We start from the raw sequence: 20,946 nt of genomic DNA on the forward strand, positions 1-20,946 counted from the left end.
AATTTTCAGTTAAAGTGTTCAATCTCTCGTCTCATATAACGATATAAAGTGTAGTACAGGTCCTTCTCAAAAAATTAGCATATTGTGATAAAGTTAATTATTTTCCATAATGTAATGATAAAAATTAAACGTTCATATATTTTAGATTCATTGCACACCAACTGAAATATTTCAGGTCTTTTATTGTTTTAATACTGATGATTTTGGCATACAGCTCATGAAAACCCAAAATTCCTGTCTCAAAAAATTAGCATATCATGAAAAGGGTCTCTAAACGAGCTATTAACCTAATCATCTGAATCAACTAATTAACTCTAAACACCTGCAAAAGATTCCTTAGGCTTTTAAAAACTCCCTGCCTATTTCATTACTCAAAACCGCAATCATGGGTAAGACTGCCGACCTGACTGCTGTCCAGAAGGCCTTCATTGACACCCTCAAGCAAGAGGGTAAGACACAGAAAGAAATTTCTGAACAAATAGGCTGTTCCCAGAGTGCTGTATCAAGGCACCTCAGTGGGAAGTCTGTGGGAAGGAAAAAGTGTGGCAAAAAACGCTGCACAACGAGAAGAGGTGACCGGACCCTGAGGAAGATTGTGGAGAAGGACCGATTCCAGACCTTGGGGGACCTGCGGAAGCAGTGGACTGAGTCTGGAGTAGAAACATCCAGAGCCACCGTGCACAGGCGTGTGCAGGAAATGGGCTACAGGTGCCGCATTCTCCTCGTCAAGCCACTTTTGAACCAGAAACAGCAGCAGAAGCGCCTGACCTGGGCTACAGAGAAGCAGCACTGGACTGTTGCTCAGTTTTGCATGTCATTCGGAAATCAAGGTGCCAGAGTCTGGAGGAAGACTGGGGAGAAGGAAATGCCAAAATGCCTGAAGTCCAGTGTCAAGTACACACAGTCAGTGATGGTCTGGGGTGCCATGTCAGCTGCTGGTGTTGGTCCACTGTGTTTTATCAAGGGCAGGGTCAATGCAGCTAGCTATCAGGAGATTTTGGAGCACTTCATGCTTCCATCTGCTGAAAAGCTTTATGGAGATGAAGATTTCATTTTTCAGCACGACCTGGCACCTGCTCACAGTGCCAAAACCACTGGTAAATGGTTTACTGACCATGGTATTACTGTGCTCAATTGGCCTGCCAACTCTCCTGACCTGAACCCCATAGAGAATCTGTGGGATATTGTGAAGAGAAAGTTGAGAGACGCAAGACCCAACACTCTGGATGAGCTTAAGGCCGCTATCGAAGCATCCTGGGCCTCCATAACACCTCAGCAGTGCCACAGGCTGATTGCCTCCATGCCACGCCGCATTGAAGCAGTCATTTCTGCAAAAGGATTCCCGACCAAGTATTGAGTGCATAACTGAACATAATTATTTGAAGGTTGACTTTTTTTTGTATTAAAAACACTTCTTTTATTGGTCGGATGAAATATGCTAATTTTTTGAGACAGGAATTTTGGGTTTTCATGAGCTGTATGCTAAAATCATCAGTATTAAAACAATAAAAGACCTGGAATATTTTAGTTGGTGTGCAATGAATCTAAAATATATGAAAGTTAAATTTTTATCATTAAATTATGAAAAATAATGAACTTTATCACAATATGCTAATTTTTTGAGAAAGACCTGTATATTGGGGCCTTAAAGGAGTCGTTCACTTCAGAATTAAGATTTTTACGATTTTTCCTCCATATAGTGACTTCAGTGCAGCTTCAGAGTCTCGACACGATCCCAGCCGAGGAATAAGAGTCTGATCTACACAAACCAGCGGACATTTATAACAAAAATAAACATTTATATACTTTAACCACAAATGCTCGTCTTGCTCTAGCTGTGATGATTCACACATTACGTAATCATGTAAAACTAATCACACTGAAACTCACATTTGGACCATCAACCCGTTGGACTCCATTGAAGTCACTATATGGAGAAAATCCTGGAATGTTTTACTCATTTCTTTTAATTTGAAGAAAAAATGACTTGAAGATCTTGGATGATGTGGAGGAGAGTAAATTATCATTTTAATTCTGAAGTGAACGACTCCTTTAAGTCCAGTGACACCATCTATCAGCCACACGGACCGAAGTCTCCTGAAGCCCAGTCTCCGGCCGGATCATCAGCAATCTCCGGCGTTTCACAGATGTCTGAGATCTTCACCTGCGTTAGGCTTGTTCTAGTGTTTGTCACTGTGACTGTGAGCATTCAGCCCAAATGTCCCGTAGAAAACCACATGAACATCCGTTTGCTCATATTATAAATAACTGTTTGTATCAGAATCAGGGTATTGATGACTATCCCTCAGTGTTGTGTAAAGGTTCCTGTGTCACGGCCAGCGCCGCGCGTCGCCAGATGCCATCATGTTCAGTGCTGAATCTGACATAATCTGAGGCAACAGAGCACAAGATTATTGTGATTTTTGGCTCGGCACAAAGAGTGACAATGTGTCAGCAAGAGACCGTTGTGCCGACGTGAAGGAAACATGTTGTGTGTGTCTCTGTCTAGACTGCACAACACAATCCCTGTTGTGTTACCCAGCATCAGATAAGAAAGAGCTTCCTTCTACAGTGTGTGTAGTGACCCATGCTTTACTTTAAGTGTTTTAAATCTGATGCTTTGTTCTTAAATAATCAGACACATCATTTAAAGTCCCCTGGATTAGTCAATGATTTTATCCCTTAAAACTCATCTTTGATCACCAAAATGACATATTTAAACGTTTTCTCCTTGAAAATGATTTTTTTCATGCCTTAAAATATCTTGAATGTAACTCGACACCCTTGTCTCATTCAGTATGCGTAGTTTTATGTTTATGTAAATGAGCCCCGCCTCCACTCACTCACTCACTCACTCACTCACTCAGAGATCCACTCGTTGACGATCACATGTTGATCTGATTGGTTACAAGGTAGTTTGTGACGTCAGAAACACCAGCGATTTCAAACCGTGTTTTTGAGACTGTCTTTGGTTCACTGCATTTTTAAGGAGAAAATACTCAGCAATGCTGTCGACTTATGAATTTACACATGGTTTGTCTTAAAGCATATTAAAAACACCACATAGACATATAAACAACATTAAAAGTTGGATTTTCACCACATGGGGACTTTAAAAGGTATAAGTACAGATTGCTGCTGCACTTGCCGCCAGTGTAATTAATTAGTTTGACCTTCCCTGTGACCCCATTAACTGCCCCATAATCCCATGCTTTACCCTCTGCAGCTACTGCCTCCATCACAGGTGCTGGACTCAGTTCCACTGGAGTTGGTTCTGGAGCGGGTTCTAGAGCTGGGCTTGGTTCCACTAGAGCGGATTCTGGAGATGCGGTTGGTTCTAGAGCTGGAGCGGGTTCTGGAGCTGGAGTTGGTTCTAGAGCTGGGCTTGGTTCCACTGAAGTGGGTTTTGGAGCTGGAGTTGGTTCTAGAGCTGGGCTTGGTTCCACTGGAGTGGGTTCTGGAGCTGGAGTGGGTTCTACAGCTGGGCTTGGTTCCACTAGAGCAGGTTCTGGAGATGCGGTTAGTTCTAGAGCTGGAGTGGGTTCTGGAGCTGGAGTGGGTTCCAGAGCTGGGCTTGGTTCCACTAGAGCGGGTTCTGGAGATGCGGTTGGTTCTAGAGCTGGAGCGGGTTCTGGAGCTGGTTCTAGAGCTGGGCTTGGTTCCACTGGAGTTGGTTCTGGAGCTGGAGTTGGTTCTAGAGCTGGAGTTGGTTCTAGAGCACCTGGGCTTGGTTCCACTGGAGTGGGTTCTGGAGCCGGAGTTGGTTCTAGAGCTGGGCATGGTTCCATTGGAGTGGGTTCTGGAGCTGGAGTTGGTTCTAGAGCAGGGCTTGGTTCCACTGGAGTGGGTTCTGGAGCTGGTTCTAGCGCAGGGCTTGGTTCCACTGGAGTGGGTTCTGGAGTAAGAGTTGGTTCTAGAGCAGGGCTTGGTTCCACTGGAGTTGGTTCTAGCGCAGGGCTTGGTTCCACTAGAGCGGGTTCTGGAGCTGGTTCTAGTGCAGGGCTTGGTTCCACTGGAGTGGTTTCTGGAGCTGGAGTTGGTTCTAGAGCAGGGCTTGGTTCCACTGGAGTGGGTTCTGGAGCTGGAGTTTGACCTAGAGCAGGGCTTGGTTCCACTGGAGTGGGTTCTGGAGCTGGAGTTTGTTCTAGAGCAGGGCTTGGTTCCACTGGACTGGGTTCTGGAGCTGGAGTTGGTTCTAGAGCAGGGCTTGGTTCCACTGGACTGGGTTCTGGAGCTGGAGTTTGTTCTAGAGCAGGGCTTGGTTCCACTGGAGTGGGTTCTGGAGCTGAAGTTAGTTCTAGAGCAGGGCTTGGCTCCACTGGGACGTCTGATGGGAATTCTGGAGCTGACGTTGGCTCAGCTGGCTTGGGTTCTGGAGTGGGAGTGAACTGAACTGGTGTGAGATCTGATGTTGGTTCCAGAGCTAGGGCTGTTTCTGCAGCTGTAGTGACAACGAGTTCTGAAGTAGCAAGAACGTCTGCTGGTACTATGGCCTCCAGAGCAGCATCACTGCCGCTGACAGCTGCCTGCTCAGGTTTCCAGTCCTGGTTCGCCGTCTCCGCCGGTCCCGGAACCATCTGATCCAGAACACTGCTCTGAACCGGCAACTGCATCTGGTCTGAGATGGTCATGCTGACTTCTGCTACAATCCCATTACCATTGACTGGCAAAAAAAACACAAGCAGAGGGGAAATAAAGTTTATTAACATGCATTGAACATGCAAATATAATCGTTTGTCATCAGAATAAATTATTTCTTTTTGTTATGAAATGAACATAAGCCAAAGAGTTCTCCATATTCTTGACCCATTATATAAACAGTGCCTAGAGAAAGTGGGGTAAATGAATAATTAGCTCTCAGGTCACATGGATTTAAAGATGCTCTTATTGAATGCTTAAATTTTTCAGCACATGCCTCAAAGCAAAGCCCTGAGTAACTAAAGACGGTATCAGGCATTAAAATTCATATCACAGTCAAATCCATTTATTTGTCTGTAGTGTGAACAGATAAACGTTAACCACACCCCAAATGTAACTTTTAAAAAAATGTATGGCTTTAGCTGAACTCAGAAACACAAACTGTAACAAGGAGTAAATAATTAAGAACACACATTCCTGCCTCACTTTAATGGTTAATATTTATCTTTCTCCAAACACTAATGAAGCATCCTGGAAGACGCTCTCATGGAAACCCAACAGAAACAGCCTGAGTCTGCATATCGAGTGTTTACGGTTCTCTCTTATTCTTTTACACACTTCTCTGCATGTGCAATGTAGAAGAGCGTCAGTCTCCACAGTTGTTTGTTTAACAGCCCGTGTTTATCTTGTTTCATCGGACTGGTTTGATAATTACATTATATACAGATTATGCATCACAGACATGAGAACACATTTAAAGATCATTTCACGAGTTCCTTTGCCGTATAATCTTGCTGTCCGCAGTGGAGGGGCTCGAGGAAGCAGCTTCAACTCGAGCTGAGATAAACCCTTCAGTGGCACTACTAATGCTTAGATGGTAAATGGTAAATGGCGGTGGAACTGGGGAGGTGGAGGTGGAGCTGGGGAGGTGGTGGAGCTGGGGAGGTGGAGCTGGTGAGGTTGGGGAGGTGGAGCTGGTGGAGTTGGGGAGGTGGAGCTGGTGGAGTTGGGGAGGTGGAGCTGGTGGAGATGGGGAGGTGGAGCTGGAGCTGGGGAGGTGGAGTTGGAGCTAGGGAGGTTGAGTTGGGTAGAGGAGCTGGGGAGGTGGAGTTGGGGAGGTGGAGCTTGGCGAGGTGGAGCAGGGGAGGTGGAGCTGGGGAGGTGGAGCTGGTGGAGTTGAGGAGGTAGAGCTTGGGGAGGTGTAGCAGGGGAGGTGGAGCTGGTGGAGTTGGGGAGGTGGAGTTGGAGCTGGGGAGGTGGAGTTGGGGAGGTGCAGCTGGTGGAGTTGGGGAGGTGGAGTCGGAGCTGGGGAGGTGGAGTTGGGGAGGTGGATATGGTGGAGCTGGAGTTGGGGAGGTGGAGCTTGGGAGGTGGAGCTTGGGGAGGTGGAGCTAGGGAGGTGGAGTTGGGGAGGTGGAGCTTGGGGAGGTGGAGTTGGTGGAGTTGGGGAGGTGGGCAGGTGGAGCTGGGAAGGTGGAGCTGGGGGAGGAGGAGCTGGGGAGGAGGAGCTGGGCAGGGGGAGCTGGGGAAGGGGAGCTGGGCAGGTGGAGCTGGGGAGGTGAAGCTGGGGCGGTGGAGCTGGGGAGGTGGAGCTGGGGAGGTGGAGCTGGGGAGGTGGGGATGGGGAGGTGGAGTTGGGGAGGTGGAGCTGGGGAGGTGGAGCTGGGGAGGTGGAACTGGGGAGGTGGAACTGGGGAGGTGGAGCTGGGGAGGTGGAGCTGGGGAGGGAAAGCTGGGCAGGTGGAGTTGGGCAGGTGGAGTTGGGGACCTGGAGTTGGGCAGGTGGAGTTGGGGAGGTGGAGCTGGGCAGCTGGAGTTGGGGAGGTGGAGCTGGGCAGGTGGAGCTGGGGAGGGGGAGCTTGGGGAGGGGGAGCTGGGCAGGTGGAGCTGGGAAGGGGGAGCTTGGGGAGGTGGAGCTTGGGGAGGTGGAGCTTGGGGAGGTGGAGCTTGGGGAGGTGGAGCTTGGGGAGGTGGAGCTGGGGAGGTGGAGTTGGGGAGGTGGAGTTGGGGAGGTGGAGCTTGGGGAGATGGAGTTGGGGAGGTGGAGCTTGGAGGTGGAGCTTGGAGGTGGAGCTTGGAGGTGGAGCTTGGGGAGGTGGAGCTTGGGGAGGTGGAGCTTGGGGAGATGGAGCTGGGGAGGTGGAGTTGGGGAGGTGGAGCTTGGGGAGGTGGAGCTGGGGAGGTGGAGGGACGGCGGAACAGCGGATGCCAGAGCGAGGTGAGCAGCTGCTTATAGTCTCTGGCGGTTAATTGAAAGATTAGATGGGTTCACTCATCCCAAGTTACGTTGAGAACTTCACCTCTTTTGCTGACAGAGACTTTTCCTGTGTGTGAAGGGCTGATTCTACAGACATCAGTGTGATGTACACACACACACACACACACACATGCCTGCAGGTTCTTCCCCGTTCTGAACTCATTTCCTCAAGAAAAAGTAATTTCCTGAAGGTCAGCAGCGCTAAGGAGAGACAGCAGCGACACACAACCTCAGACACACAACCTCAGACAGCAGCGACACACAACCTCAGACACACAACCTCAGACATAACATTAGACACACTACCTCAGACATAACCTTAGACACACAACCTCAGACACACAACTTCAGCCAAAGATGACAGACTCACTATAGACCGTGTGTGTGAGTGAGTGTGTGTGTCTCTGTCCATGTGTTGACACAGTAACAGTGTTCGTTTGAACTGAACTCACGGGTGACGACTCTCTCATTAAGAGTTTATGTTCTTTTATTCTCATGTTTTCCCTCATTATTCATTTTTATATGAAGCTTCTTGACTTGCTCTAAAGTCAAACCCTCTCCTCCATCAAAACTGTTCACTTGCTCAACATTAACCATAAACATAATCATGATCACAAGACAAGTTATGATCCAGAATTACCTCAAACATGAGGATCATGAGAATAACTCAGAACAGAAACACCATCTTAAAGAGTGAGTGCGACTGTGTGTGTGTGTGTGTGTGTGTGTGTGTGTGTGTGTGTGTGTGTGTGTGTGTGTGTGTGTGTGTGTGTGTGTGTGTGTGTGTGTTTTACATTTGACACAAACCCATATATGAGAGAAAAAACAGCCCAGATAAACCCGCAGTAAACACTGAAACATCATGATCATCCTCAGAGTTTCTGCTCCGGCTGATAAACAGGGTGAAGCTGATCTTCTCACGGACCGAGTCACTGTGTGTGTGTGTGTGTGTGTGTGTGTGTGTGTGTGTGTGTGTGTGTGTGTGTGTGTGTGTGTGTGTGTGTGTGTGTGTGTGTGTGTGTGTCAATGGAAGCGCCGAGGTGAACATGATCTGGAAACACAGCGACTGGTCGGACCAGAGGAACAGAGCGACGCCCGGGGCCGAACGAGTCCTGACCGGGTCTGAGCTGTCTGTGCTGATCACTGTCAACTGTGTGTGTGTGTGTGTGTGTGTGTGTGTGTGTGTGTGTGAGAGAGAGAGAGAGAGAGAGAGAGAGTGAGTGTGTGTGTGTGTGTGTGTGTGTGTGTGTGTGTGTGTGTGTGTGTGTGTGTGTGTGTGTGTGTGTGTGTGTGTGTGTGTGTGACAGCACAGACAGAAATAAGATGCAGCTCATCGATTTGAATAATTAAAGATTGCCTATAGGCTATATGACTATGAAAATATGTAATCTCAGACTAAATGTTTGAGGACAATTATGATAACACGTCAAGCGTGTACAGTGTTGCTGTAGTGTATCCCGCATGTTTATGATGAATGTTGAACTTACTCAGAGTTTCCCCGCGCGCGTCCTCCGCTTTGACGCCCGGCCGGTTCTCCTGCGCGAGCGTCTGAGTGCTGGAAGACGAACAGCCCATGATCACACAATCACCCGAAGACTCTGTGTGAAGAAAAACCTCCGATAGCTTCTGGAACTAGTTTAAATAGCGTTCTTCAGTTGTAAGGGTATGCGTTCATGTCCAACACACGCGTCTGGAATGTAACGCGCTGCAGCTCAAACTCACTGGAGCGACGGAGATGCCGCGCATGCGCTGTTCGAACCCGAACACCAGCCTGACAATCACCTGTCACTGTTCATTTATGATTATATTCACTCTAGCACACGTGCATATGAGCTGCAGTCACTGTGTCATGTTTTGGATCTTGGGCTGTTAAACTGACCGTGAACTGCCGAACAACAAATAAATTATGAGTCAGATCTTGATTCATTCAGATGAATTTTATTAAACAAAACTGATTTTGTCCATCTTCCAAAAATAACTCATGTATGGGCCTATGCCTTCGTCATACTTTATATAAACTTTAAAGTATCGAGCCACTGCCGGTCAATGAAGTCCCAGGCAGCACTGTGTGTGACAGTGTTTGTGTGTGAGCGTGTGTGAGAGAGCGACTTCTGGGATCACTTGTTCATGTCGAGGATGACGTCTGAGAGGAGTGTGTTGTGGGATCTTGTTAGTGAGAGAGTGGCTATACTTGGATCCCTCAAAGTTTCAAGTCCTACTTGGAAATTCTATCAAGTATAATAATGTTTCAGCACAAGAAAGTATGATGATATTGAAATGCCATTGTGTCCTGTAATAGGCCTATCCCCATGTATGACTTCAGCAAAATTTCTCCACTGGCCAGTTAAAAAAATAAAATGGCTTTTTGTGGTACAATTCTGAACAGAAACCATATAAACTGGATATATGTTTAAGTGTAGTATTTGTGCAAGTAAAGACAAAAAAAACCCAAATATATTAACTATATTTATTAGAGTCACATGCCATTTCCAGTTATTTTTGGCCATAGCCATATTCTTTAACATTGATGGGGCCGACAGATGCTCTTTCCCAGCGTAGATCTGAGGAACAAATGATTAGTGAGAACTAAAGCCATTTATGACAAGAACTAGTTATCAGAGTTAGTCCAAACCTGTGAGCAGTTGATCACTTCCACTTCTGACGCTACAGGTTGTGTCACAGCATCCGCACACCTGGTCAGAGTCATCTGCAGACACCCACCTGACAAACAAACCTCAGTTCAGTTACGCAACTACTTCACCTGTACACTCATCTAGCAGGCGACGTACCCATTAGCAGAGAATGAACAAGCTTTCTGCTCAGAATTTGGTGAGGTTGCTGCGGCAGCCACCTTCAAAACGCATGTGATGTAGACCTGCAGAGACAATGGTTTGTACACCATATCATACAAAGAGTTGAACAACTACAAGACATACATACCAGCCCACTGTCCGCTTGCTGGAACCTGAACGCCTCCAGCTGAAACCCTAGCTTATCACCTCGAGTCCGGGGCATAAAGCGAGACGTGGAGCCTGTGAGCTTGGCATCAACCAGGCACCTGTGTAGAGAACGGTGAACGCGATTTCACCAATCACCAAGTACCACACGTTCCTGGAACTTTCAGATCAACCAATCAGATTTGAGGGACAAGTTTAGGCTTAGAACCAGGTTAAGGTGTTTCAACAGTGTTATTCACCTATCGTTTCCCTCTGATTTTAATGAAAAGTTATGGGTAGTTACAAAAAGTTGATCCAGGCAGATGTCTTACTTGGCAAAAATCACAGTGCTTCCTCATGTATCCCAGCTTCCAGAAGGGTTGTGTAATCTTTAACTGTGTACCGTTCAGGTCACCGTGATTGCCAAGACGGACAGGTTCCTTGATCAATATATTTAGTTGATTCTGGAATAACATTCCTGTCCCAAAATGTAGTCCTTACCCTATCCCTAAACCTACCCCTACCCTTAAGTTTTCATTAAAATCAGAGGGATAATAATACTGATGTTGAAACACCTTACCCTGGTTCTAATCCTAAACTTGACAAACTGTTAACTTGTCCCTCAAATCTGATTGGTTGATCTGAAAGTTGTTCCAGGATCAACAGAGATCACGTTCACCATAGCAGCTCTTACCCATTATTCTCAATAAAGGAGTATCTGGGGACAGAAGCCACATCAGGGACTGCAGTAGCCATGCAGCTGTCCACAAACACACGGACGGGAACATGGCTGTACACACGCACCGATGCTTCGAGATTTATCATGTCACCCAGGAAGTACTGGTTAGAAGGTCTCTCAAATCTCCAGTCATCTGCAAAGAGAGAAAAGTCTTCACACAGATGATTCACAAGCATACTACAAATCTGTTTGGGCTTCACCAACCAGTCATGAGCTTGAGGGAGAACACAAAGACTTCCTCTGCAACCTTAATTGAGGCATATGGGATCCAAGTGGGCATTAAGGTATCGCTGCTCACATTATGTGTTCTGTAGAGTTAAACAAGCGTCATCTCTCGCCCGTAAACGGCAGGATTAGAGAATCCGGTGAGCCTGAATTACTCGAATCCTCACCTTGGATAATGACACTCGATACCAACCACCGCACCACTACTCCTGACAATAGGAACAGCATATGAAGCCTCTTGTGGGGTGTAGATAACGTTGAACCTGTAGACGAGCTCATCCTCAGTCACCTGAACAGAAAGGTTAATATAAGACGGTTCAGAATACCTATGATCATCGTCACAACAGAAGCTTACCACTGATGTGCTGCTGCATCCATGCAGTTCAGACTCAAAGATCAGCACTTGAGCAGCAGAATCCTCTCCAGTCGCAGTACAGCCTCCCAGTGTAAACCCAGAGGACAACAGTGGGTGCCCAGTCCCAAAGAAGTCCTTCATCACTTCCACATATACAGAGCTATCTCCGCACTGAGCCGCCACACTGTTGGCCGGGCCGGGAGAAGGCAACTCAAAGGGAACGTCTGGCGTCTGGGGTTCCTCTGGTAGACCTGGAAATCTCCACGTCAATTTCTCCACTGGACCCTGTAACAGCTCTTTTAATTGAACACCCATAAGATCTTGAGAAGACTTTCCAAAGTCAGTCCTGACTGGTGTCTGGACAGGCAACGGAGCGGGAAACCTTTGTGGTGCAAATACAGTGTTACTGGGAACCGAAGGCATCCTGGAATCAGCTTGTTGAGAAGCTTGAGCTAATGTTCTAGGCCTAAACTCGCTTGGACTCAAATTATGTGCTGCTCTTGCTCTCCATTGTGCTTCAGAAAGTCCAAGAGCAAGAACAAACACCAATCCAAATCCAACCTGCCAAAACCCCATCATTGCCAAGCTTGTTTCAATGACACATTAGGGTGATACCATCCAAATATATGCAGATGTAAATCAGAATGGCTCCACCCCTCTCCTGACAAGCATTCTTCTCTGCACCTGCCAATTTACTCAATCAATATGTCACAGGTGAAAGTCATTGATTCTTTATTACAGAATAAAATGAATTAACATATAAGGGCATGTTATTAGTAGCTAAATCAAATGATTGCTTATTTTAAATATCAAAATGAAAGGATCAATTCTCTGAAACACAAACAAGCTCAAGTCTTTTTGTGTCTTCCTTTGTTTTTTTAATTCAGAAACATGGCCTTTGCACACTAGTATCCAGAATAATAAAGTTTAGTATGTTTCAGGTTTAGATTATAACATCAAGAGCAATCTCCACAGGGGTCTAAAATGGAGAAATGTATTTCAGAACCAAAGGAATGCAGGATCATAACATTATGCTCCGTGCGATACGATAATCGATACGCTGGCGTCAATTTTTATTAATAAAATAAGGCGCTCTAAATATATTTACCTGCTTCCAGTGTCGCTACTTCATGGGTCCTCGAGGTGGCGCTGAACACATGAACATGTGAACGTGAAACGTGGACATAAGTTAACTAGGTCTTTAACGGGATGGTGGAAATCAGTGCGAGTACAATATTAAATAAACTTCGGCTTTTATACAATTACGGAAGCATGTTGTGAATATACATTTTAGACGCTCTTCACCGAGTGCTTACACAGATACACACAGGAGCGTTGGAGAGCAGGAGTGTATAGCGGATTCTTCTATCAGCGGATATATTAGAGATCTTCTGATGGACGTGCTTTCCAACGCTCCAGTGCGTGCCTGTGTACGCGCTCGTACCTGTGTAAGCGCTCGTACCTGTGTAAGCGCTCGTCAAAGTCTATTTACAACATGTTCTTGAAGTGTTGATCACTGTAACTAATCACAGATATGTTGAGCGCGTGAACACCAATCATAGGAGTTTAAGAATTTCCTCAATCTCTCTCAACACGCTAGGGGCAAATGCTGGTGTCGTCACATTTTTAAAATTTGAAAAACCCCAAGTTGGAGCCTTTGACAACACTATTCCCAGGTGATGTTCCCACCCAGGTTTAAATAAAAGAGGGTGGAAAATGTTTAAATGTACCAGGTTTATATAAAGCGAGTCGATAAGCAGTGAAATGAGTCAGTTTACACACAAAGAAAATTTAAGCTTTTAAAAAGTATACTTAAAATGTTAAATTTAATTTACAGACTGAAAAACCTTTTGTACTGTTTTCTAACAGTTTGGACTTTAATAAAGAGAGAAAACCTGCACTTAACCTTTTCACTGGCATTTTTTCATAGTTGGACAGATATCGTGATGTATCATTATAGGATTGTCTAGCAATATATCGAATATCGCAGCATTGCTGTATCATGATATTATCGGTATTCGCGAGCCGTGTATCATTGCCAAGGGTGCCTCTAGAAATTTTGGGCCCTATGAAAGAATATGATGTTGGTATACCGCACCCATTCCATTAATACAATCGATCTCTGGGGGCCCCAAAAGTGCATGGGCCCTTGGAATCATTCTAACTTTCACCTCCGTAGCGGCGCCCCTGATCGTAGTCTACCCTGTGATTCCTGCCCCTAGTCACCACGTCATTTTTCACACAACCACAGACTGAGCCCATATATGTGTACAAAGCCCCTTTCACACAGTGCGTTGATCCCGGGAAATTGCCGGGAAATTGCCAGAATGCCTTCTGTGTGAATGCAAACACAACCCGAGATTGATCCCGGGTCGGGGACCTAGTAACATTGCCGGGATCAGGCCCGGAACGCGCGCTGTGTGACAAAATCCGTAACCAATGCCGTGTCGTAATGATGACGCTGAAGTGAAGTGAAAGCAATTCTAGTGAAACGGTACGTAATGCGCTAGTTTATGATCGAATCAGAGAAAAAATGCACAAGCGTGGTTTCTCCAGAGAGAAATCGCAGCCCATAAGCAAATTAGACACTGCTGAGACATTACATGTCACATCGATGTCACGTGTCTTCACGGGATTTTTACGGGTTGTGTGTGAACGCACTCTCTGATTCCGGAAAATCACTGGCAGTGTGAATGAACCAAAATCAAACGAACCCGGGGTCAAATCCCGGGTCGCTTTGTCCATGTATTTTCCGGAATCTCTGTGTGAAAGGGGCTCAAAAGGGATGGTCGTTTTAGTAGAAGTAACCATGCCCACTTCAAACATTCTGGCGCCCTGTTGCAAATGTGAATGGAAATTGACTTGATAATTGACAACCAGACTCCAGAGAATCTTTTTGCACGTGTTTGGTTCCGATCGGGCAAAAAACCTAGGACTAGCTCACAAAAGTATACAGGTTTCTTGAAAACACACCCCGGAATTTCACCAGTATGACATCAATCCAAGACACGCTGTATGTCAAAGTTTCCAGTGATATAAGACACTTGAACCTGTGACAAATGGTTTAGGAGTTATGACCCATTATGTACTTCTGATCACTGTAGCTCCACCATCAGGTTGATTGGTGTAAGCCTTGGTGACATAAGGATGAGACATTAAACCGAGGTCCTGACTCTCTGTGGTCATTAAAAATCCCAGGATGTCCTTCGGAAAAAGAGTAGGAGTGTAACCCAATCCTGGCCAAAGTAACCCAGTGTCTCTGTCCATCATGGCCTCCTAATCATCCCCATATACTGATTGGCTTCATCACTGTCTCCTTGCCACCAGTCAGCTGGTGTGTGTGTGCGTGTGTGGTGGGCGTTCTGGCGCAGTATGGCTGCCGTCGCATCATCAGGTGATGCTGCACATTGGTGGTGTTTGAGGAGATTCCCCCTTCCATATGTAAAGCGATTTGAGTACCTAGCAAAGGGTAGTTTTCGCACCGGGTAGTTCTAGGAACGAGCCACCAGGGGGGTTCCCTGAGATCGAATGGTTCCCCGAGATTGAATGGTTCCCCTAGGAACATTTTCCTGGTTGTATTCGCAGCACCAGTATGAACTCTGAAGTGACATAAGCCGCACTTGTTGTGACCTTTAATTTGACAACACCAGAGCCTGAGCACACACTGCTCGCATTCTCCATGTTCAGTGGATTACGATTTGTCTAATAGTCCCGTCTCATTCGTTATTAGATAGAACTGTTATAGGCTACATAAAAAAAGTAGACAGTAATGCACTTTTATTAGCGCATGTCATGTGGTTGATGTCCAGTGTTGCTGAGCAGAAATACATATGTTTCGCTTGGTCCTCTCAGTTGCGTTGGATTTTCTCCTCAGGGTAAAGGTTTAGAGCTCAATCTATCACCGTTTTCTGTTTGTAGAGTTAGTTTCTGAAGTAAATATATAGGCTATAATCTAGGTGCGTTTACACAGCCTTTATAAAAATGGCTTGTGCTTCACATGCATTCGGGCCAATCAGTGTACACTAATGTCACGGTGCAAACACAGCAAAATCCAGGAAATAGTGCTAGGAACAATGAAAAGGTTCCTCTGGTGCGAAAGCCCCTATTCATACTTTTGCATGTGACGTCACAAGTACTGGCTGGCGGGCAAGAACGTTGTTCTCTAGCAACGAAACCCAGTAAACTAATCAAGGATCTTGCCAGGACTTCGCCAGTTTTAATATACAGAAGTTGGTGTTTTGAGGTGTAAATTACATGCCAGATAGTTGTGCGATTGGATGCACTATTATTCAGCATAATCGGGTTAAGAACGTGCATGTAAACGTGCTCATTCCCCAAAAGTGAAAGTAGAAACGGACTGATCTTTCAGCATCTGTCACTGCATTAACGCAGCTTTCTCTCAGAGACGACGATGGATATAACGGTATAGCAACTACTACCTTAATATTTCTCTTGTGGACCTACATTAATGACAGTAAAAAAATTAGAAGAATATTTCTTTTTAAACAGTTTGAAGCTGCTTTTGATTTTCACAGATGGCAGAGTTGTGCTGTTCGTGAACTAAAGACTGTTTTTAGGCCTATATCATTTTAGTGACATTATTCATATTTAGTAATTGTATTTATTGTTTTTAGTGTTTGTGTCAGTAAACGTTTTGTTAATGTGCCATGGAAACAAATTAGCCTCACTATATAATTGATTGTAGTATTGACCATTTTGTCAGCGTTTGTTGCCCGCCAGGTATCCATGGTAGTCACGTGACTGCAAAGTATGAATAGACAGCGGGTATACTCCCATCCCTCAAAGTTTCAAGTCCTTACTTGGAAATTCTATCAAGTATAATAGGGTTTCAGTGTACACACTTGAACCCCAATTAAACCATCCAGTAAGTACATGCTATTGAAATGCCCTTTTGTCCTGTAATAGGCCTATCCCCATAAATTACTTCAGCAAAATAGTATAGTATTTGTGCAAGTAAAGACAAACCCCAAAATATATTTACAACATTTATTAACAAAAAAACACCAGAAGTCACATGACATTTCCAGTTATTTTTGGCCATAGCCATATTCTTTTACACTGATGGGGCCGACAGATGCTCTTTCCCAGCGTAGATCTGAGAAACGAATGATTAGTGAGAACTAAAGCCATGTATCACAAGAACTAGTTATCAGAGTTAATCCAAACCTGTAAGCAGTTGATCACTTCCACTTCTGACGCTACAGGTTGTGTCACAGCATCCGCACACCTGGTCAGAGTCATCTGCAGACACCCACCTGACAAACAAACCTCAGTTCAGTTACGCAACTACTTCACCTGTACACTCATCTAGCAGGCGACGTACCCATTAGCAGAGAATGAACAAGCTTTCTGCTCAGAATTTGGTGAGGTTGCTGCGGCAGCCACCTTCAAAACGCATGTGATGTAGACCTGCAGAGACAATGGTTTGTACACCAGATCATACAAAGAGTTGAACAACTACAAGACATACATACCAGCCCACTGTCCGCTTGCTGGAACCTGAACGCCTCCAGCTGAAACCCTAGCTTATCACCTCGAGTCCGGGGCATAAAGCGAGACGTGGAGCCTGTGAGCTTGGCATCAACCAGGCACCTGTGCACACAACCCAGTTACAGGGAAAACAACCCTTCTGGAAGCTGGGATACATGAGGAAGCACCATGATTTTGCCAAGACAGACATGTTCCTAGATCAACACATTGTTGATCCTTGAATAACATTCCTGTCCCAAAATTTAGTCCTAACCCTATCCTTAACTTTCCCCTAAAATCAGAGGGCTAATAATAATAATAATGTGAATAACACTGATGTTGAAACACCTTACCCTGGTTCTAAGCCTAAAATTGACAAACTGTTAACTTGTCCCTCAAATCTGATTGGTTGATCTGGAAGTTGTTCCAGGATCAACAGAGATCACGTTCACCATAGCAGATCTTACCCATTATTCTCAATAAAGGAGTATCTGGGGACAGAAGCCACATCAGGGACTCCAGTAGCCACGCAGCTGTCCACAAACACACGGACGGGAACATGGCTGTACACACGCACCGATGCTTCGAGATTTATCATGTCACCCAGGAAGTACTGGTTAGAAGGTCTCTCAAATCTCCAGTCATCTGCAAAGAGAGAAAAGTCTTCACACAGATGATTCACAAGCATACTACAAATCGGTTTGGGCTTCACCAACCAGTCATGAGCTTGAGGGAGAACACAAAGACTTCCTCTGCAACCTTAATTGAGGCATATGGGATCCAAGTGGGCATTAAGGTATCGCTGCTCACATTATGTGTTCTGTAGAGTTAAACAAGCGTCATCTCTCGCCCGTAAACGGCAGGATTAGAGCATCCGGTGAGCCTGAATTACTCGAATCCTCACCTTGGATAATGACACTCGATACCAACCACCGCACCACTACTCCTGACAATAGGAACACCATATGAAGCCTCTTGTGGGGTGTAGATAATGTTGAACCTGTAGACGAGCTCATCCTCAGTCACCTGAACAGAAAGGTTAATAGAAGACGGTTCAGAATACCTATGATCATCGTCACAACAGAAGCTTACCACTGATGTGCTGCTGCATTCATGCAGTTCAGACTCAAAGATCAGCACTTGAGCAGCAGAATCCTCTCCAGTCGCAGTACAGCCTCCCAGTGTAAACCCAGAGGACAACAGTGGGTGCCCAGTCCCAAAGAAGTCCTTCATCACTTCCACATATACAGAGCTCTCTCCGCACTGAGCCGCCACACTGTTGGCCGGGCCGGGAGAAGGCAACTCAAAGGGAACGTCTGGCGGCTGGGGTTCCTCTGGTAGACTTGGAAATCTCCACGTCAGTTTCTCCACTGGACCCTGCAACAGCTCTTTTAATTGAACACCCATAAGATCTTGAGAAGACTTTCCAAAGTCAGTCCTGACTGGTGTCTGGACAGGCAACGGAGCGGGAAACCTTTGTGGTGCAAATACAGTGTTACTGGGAACCGAAGGCATCCTGGAATCAGCTTGTTGAGAAGCTTGAGCTGATGTTCTAGGCCTAAACTCGCTTGGACTCAAATTATGTGCTGCTCTTGCTCTCCATTGTGCCTCAGAAAGTCCAAGAGCAAGAACAAACACCAATCCAAATCCAACCTGCCAAAACCCCATTATTGCCAAGCTTGTTTCAATGACAAATTAGGGTGATACCATCCAAATATATGCAGATGTAAATCAGAATGGCTCCACCCCTCTCCTGACAAGCATTCTTCTCTGCACCTGCCAATTTACTCAATCAATATGTCACAGGTGAAAGTCATTGATTCTTTATTACAGAATAAAATGAATTAACATATTAGGGTATGTTATTAGTAGCTAAATCAAATGATTGCTTATTTTAAATATCAAAATGAAAGGATCAATTCTCTGAAACACAAACAAGTTCAAGTCTTTTTGTGTCTTCCTTTGTTTTATTAATTCAGAAACATGGCCTTTGCACACTAGTATCCAGAATAATAAAGTTTAGTATGTTTCAGGTTTAGATTATAACATCAAGAGCAATCTCCACAGGGGTCTAAAATGGAGAAATGTATTTCAGAACCAAAGGAATGCAGGATCATAACATTATGCTCCGTGCGATACGATAATCGATACGCTGGCGTCCATTTTTATTAATAAAATAAGGCGCTCTAAATATATTTACCTGCTTCCAGTGTCGCTACTTCATGGGTCCTCGAGGTGGCGCTGAACACATGAACATGTGAACGTGAAACGTGGACATAAGTTAACTAGGTCTTTAACGGGATGGTGGAAATCAGTGCGAGTACAATATTAAATAAACTTCAGCTTTTATACAATTACGGAAGCATGTTGTGAATATACATTTTAGACGCTCTTCACCGAGCGCTTACACAGATACACACAGGAGCGTTGGAGAGCAGGAGTGTATAGCGGATTCTTCTATCAGCGGATATATTAGAGATCTTCTGATGGACGTGCTTTCCAACGCTCCAGTGCGTGCCTGTGTACGCGCTCGTACCTGTGTACGCGCTCGTACCTGTGTAAGCGCTCGTACCTGTGTAAGCGCTCGTCAAAGTCTATTTACAACATGTTCTGGAAGTGTTGATCACTGTAACTAATCACAGATATGTTGAGCGCGTGAACACCAATCATAGGAGTTTAAGAATCTCCTCAATCTCTCTCAACACGCTGGGGGCAAATGCTGGTGTCGTCACATTTTTAAAATTTGAAAAACCCCAAGTTGGAGCCTTTGACAACACTATTCCCAGGTGATGTTCCCACCCAGGTTTAAATAAAAGAGGGTGGAAAATGTTTAAATGTACCAGGTTTATATAAAGCGAGTCGATAAGCAGTGAAATGAGTCAGTTTACACACAAAGAAAATTTAAGCTTTTAAAAAGTATACTTAAAATGTTAAATTTAATTTACAGACTGAAAAACCTTTTGTACTGTTTTCTAACAGTTTGGACTTTAATAAAGAGAGAAAACCTGCACTTAACCTTTTCACTGGCATTTTTTCATTGTTGGACAGATATCGTGATGTATCATTATAGGATTGTCTAGCAATATATCGAATATCGCAGCATTGCTGTATCATGATATTATCGGTATTCGCGAGCCGTGTATCATTGCCAAGGGTGCCTCTAGAAATTTTGGGCCCTATGAAAGAATATGATGTTGGTATACCGCACCCATTCCATTAATACAATCGATCTCTGGGGGCCCCAAAAGTGCATGGGCCCTTGGAATCACTCTAACTTTCACCTCCTTAGCGGCGCCCCTGATCGTAGTCTACCCTGTGATTCCTACCCCTAGTCACCACGTCATTTTTCACACAACCACAGACTGAGCCCATATATGTGTACAAAGCCCCTTTCACACAGTGCGTTGATCCCGGGAAATTGCCGGGAAATTGCCAGAATGCCTTCTGTGTGAATGCAAACACAACCCGAGATTGATCCCGGGTCGGGGACCTAGTAACATTGCCGGGATCAGGCCCAGAACGCGCGCTGTGTGACAAAATCCGTAACCAATGCCGTGTCGTAATGATGACGCTGAAGTGAAGTGAAAGCAAGGCTAGTGAAACGGTACGTAATGCGCTAGTTTATGATCGAATCAGAGAAAAAAATGCACATGCGTGGTTTCTCCAGAGAGAAATCGCAGCCCATAAGCAAATTAGACACTGCTGAGACATTACATGTCACATCGATGTCACGTGTCTTCACGGGATTTTTACGGGTTGTGTGTGAACGCACTCTCTGATTCCGGAAAATCACTGGCAGTGTGAATGAACCAAAATCAAACGAACCCGGGGTCAAATCCCGGGTCACTTTGTCCATGTATTTTCCGGAATCTCTGTGTGAAAGGGGCTCAAAAGGGATGGTCGTTTTAGTAGAAGTAACCACGCCCACTTCAAACATTCTGGCGCCCTGTTGCAAATGTGAATGGAAATTGACTTGATAATTGACAACCAGACTCCAGAGAATCTTTTTGCACGTGTTTGGTTCCGATCGGGCAAAAACCTAGGACTAGCTCACAAAAGTATACAGGTTTCTTGAAAACACACCCCGGAATTTCACCAGTATGACATCAATCCAAGACATGCTGTCTGTCAAGGATTCCAGTGATAAAAGACACTTGAACCTGTGACAAATGGTTTAGGAATTATGACCCATTATGTACTTCTGATCACTGTAGCTCCACCATCAGGTTGATTGGGGTAAGCCTTGGTGACATAAGGATGAGACATTAAACCGAGGTCCTGACTCTCTGTGGTCATTAAAAATCCC

The 20,946-nt window shown here is 45.2% G+C and overlaps 3 protein-coding genes across 7 annotated transcripts in view; all 3 read right to left on the reverse strand.

Moving 5' to 3' along the window:
• LOC143740624 (uncharacterized) overlaps positions 1-8,762 on the reverse strand; it is a 9,549-nt gene extending 787 nt beyond the window's left edge. The window contains exons 1-4 of one of the 5 annotated variants that reach the window (XM_077232610.1): positions 8,383-8,762; positions 3,565-4,663; positions 3,439-3,459; positions 3,218-3,255 (exon numbers count right to left, since the gene is read on the reverse strand). In XM_077232610.1, the coding sequence (XP_077088725.1) occupies positions 3,218-3,255; positions 3,439-3,459; positions 3,565-4,663; positions 8,383-8,470 (1,246 nt within the window). In that variant the 5' untranslated portion in view covers positions 8,471-8,762. Of the gene's footprint in view, positions 1-3,217; positions 4,664-8,382 lie in introns of all 5 variants that reach the window. The other 4 variants (XM_077232609.1, XM_077232606.1, XM_077232607.1 and 1 more) reach the window with 4 other exon arrangements.
• A 572-nt stretch (positions 8,763-9,334) lies between these two features.
• Positions 9,335-11,764, reverse strand: LOC143740625 (zona pellucida sperm-binding protein 3-like). Its single transcript, XM_077232611.1, has 8 exons — positions 11,151-11,764; positions 10,963-11,084; positions 10,775-10,878; positions 10,526-10,703; positions 9,836-9,953; positions 9,685-9,770; positions 9,528-9,616; positions 9,335-9,456 (listed from the first exon to the last, which is right to left on the reverse strand). Exons 1-8 carry the CDS (start codon positions 11,727-11,729, stop codon positions 9,389-9,391), a joined length of 1,344 nt encoding a protein of 447 aa, XP_077088726.1. The 5' UTR covers positions 11,730-11,764; the 3' UTR covers positions 9,335-9,388.
• Positions 11,765-16,165: 4,401 nt separating this feature from the next.
• Positions 16,166-18,346, reverse strand: LOC143740626 (zona pellucida sperm-binding protein 3-like). Its single transcript, XM_077232612.1, has 8 exons — positions 17,733-18,346; positions 17,545-17,666; positions 17,357-17,460; positions 17,108-17,285; positions 16,646-16,763; positions 16,495-16,580; positions 16,338-16,426; positions 16,166-16,266 (listed from the first exon to the last, which is right to left on the reverse strand). The coding sequence occupies exons 1-8, from the start codon at positions 18,306-18,308 to the stop codon at positions 16,199-16,201; spliced, it is 1,341 nt and encodes a 446-aa protein (XP_077088727.1). The 5' UTR covers positions 18,309-18,346; the 3' UTR covers positions 16,166-16,198.
• Between the last annotated feature and the right edge of the window lie 2,600 nt (positions 18,347-20,946).

Source organism: Siphateles boraxobius, unplaced genomic scaffold, assembly GCF_051911475.1.
Source record: "Siphateles boraxobius isolate OS27281-9 unplaced genomic scaffold, OSU_SipBor_1 178, whole genome shotgun sequence".
Lineage (NCBI taxonomy): Eukaryota > Metazoa > Chordata > Actinopteri > Cypriniformes > Leuciscidae > Siphateles > Siphateles boraxobius.

Excerpts from the sequence above, each read along its gene's own strand:
- LOC143740626 (XM_077232612.1), bottom strand. The coding sequence starts at position 18,308 with ATGGGGTTTTGGCAGGTTGGATTTGGATTGGTGTTTGTTCTTGCTCTT. Across the intron at positions 17,667-17,732 it reads AATGCAGCAGCACATCAGTG|GTGACTGAGGATGAGCTCGT; the intron begins GTAAGCTTCTGT and ends CTTTCTGTTCAG. Across the intron at positions 16,764-17,107 it reads TCCTTTATTGAGAATAATGG|GTGCCTGGTTGATGCCAAGC; the intron begins GTAAGATCTGCT and ends TTGTGTGCACAG.
- LOC143740625 (XM_077232611.1), bottom strand. The coding sequence starts at position 11,729 with ATGATGGGGTTTTGGCAGGTTGGATTTGGATTGGTGTTTGTTCTTGCT. Across the intron at positions 10,879-10,962 it reads ATCGAGTGTCATTATCCAAG|AACACATAATGTGAGCAGCG; the intron begins GTGAGGATTCGA and ends TTAACTCTACAG. Across the intron at positions 9,457-9,527 it reads AAGTGATCAACTGCTCACAG|ATCTACGCTGGGAAAGAGCA; the intron begins GTTTGGACTAAC and ends TTTGTTCCTCAG.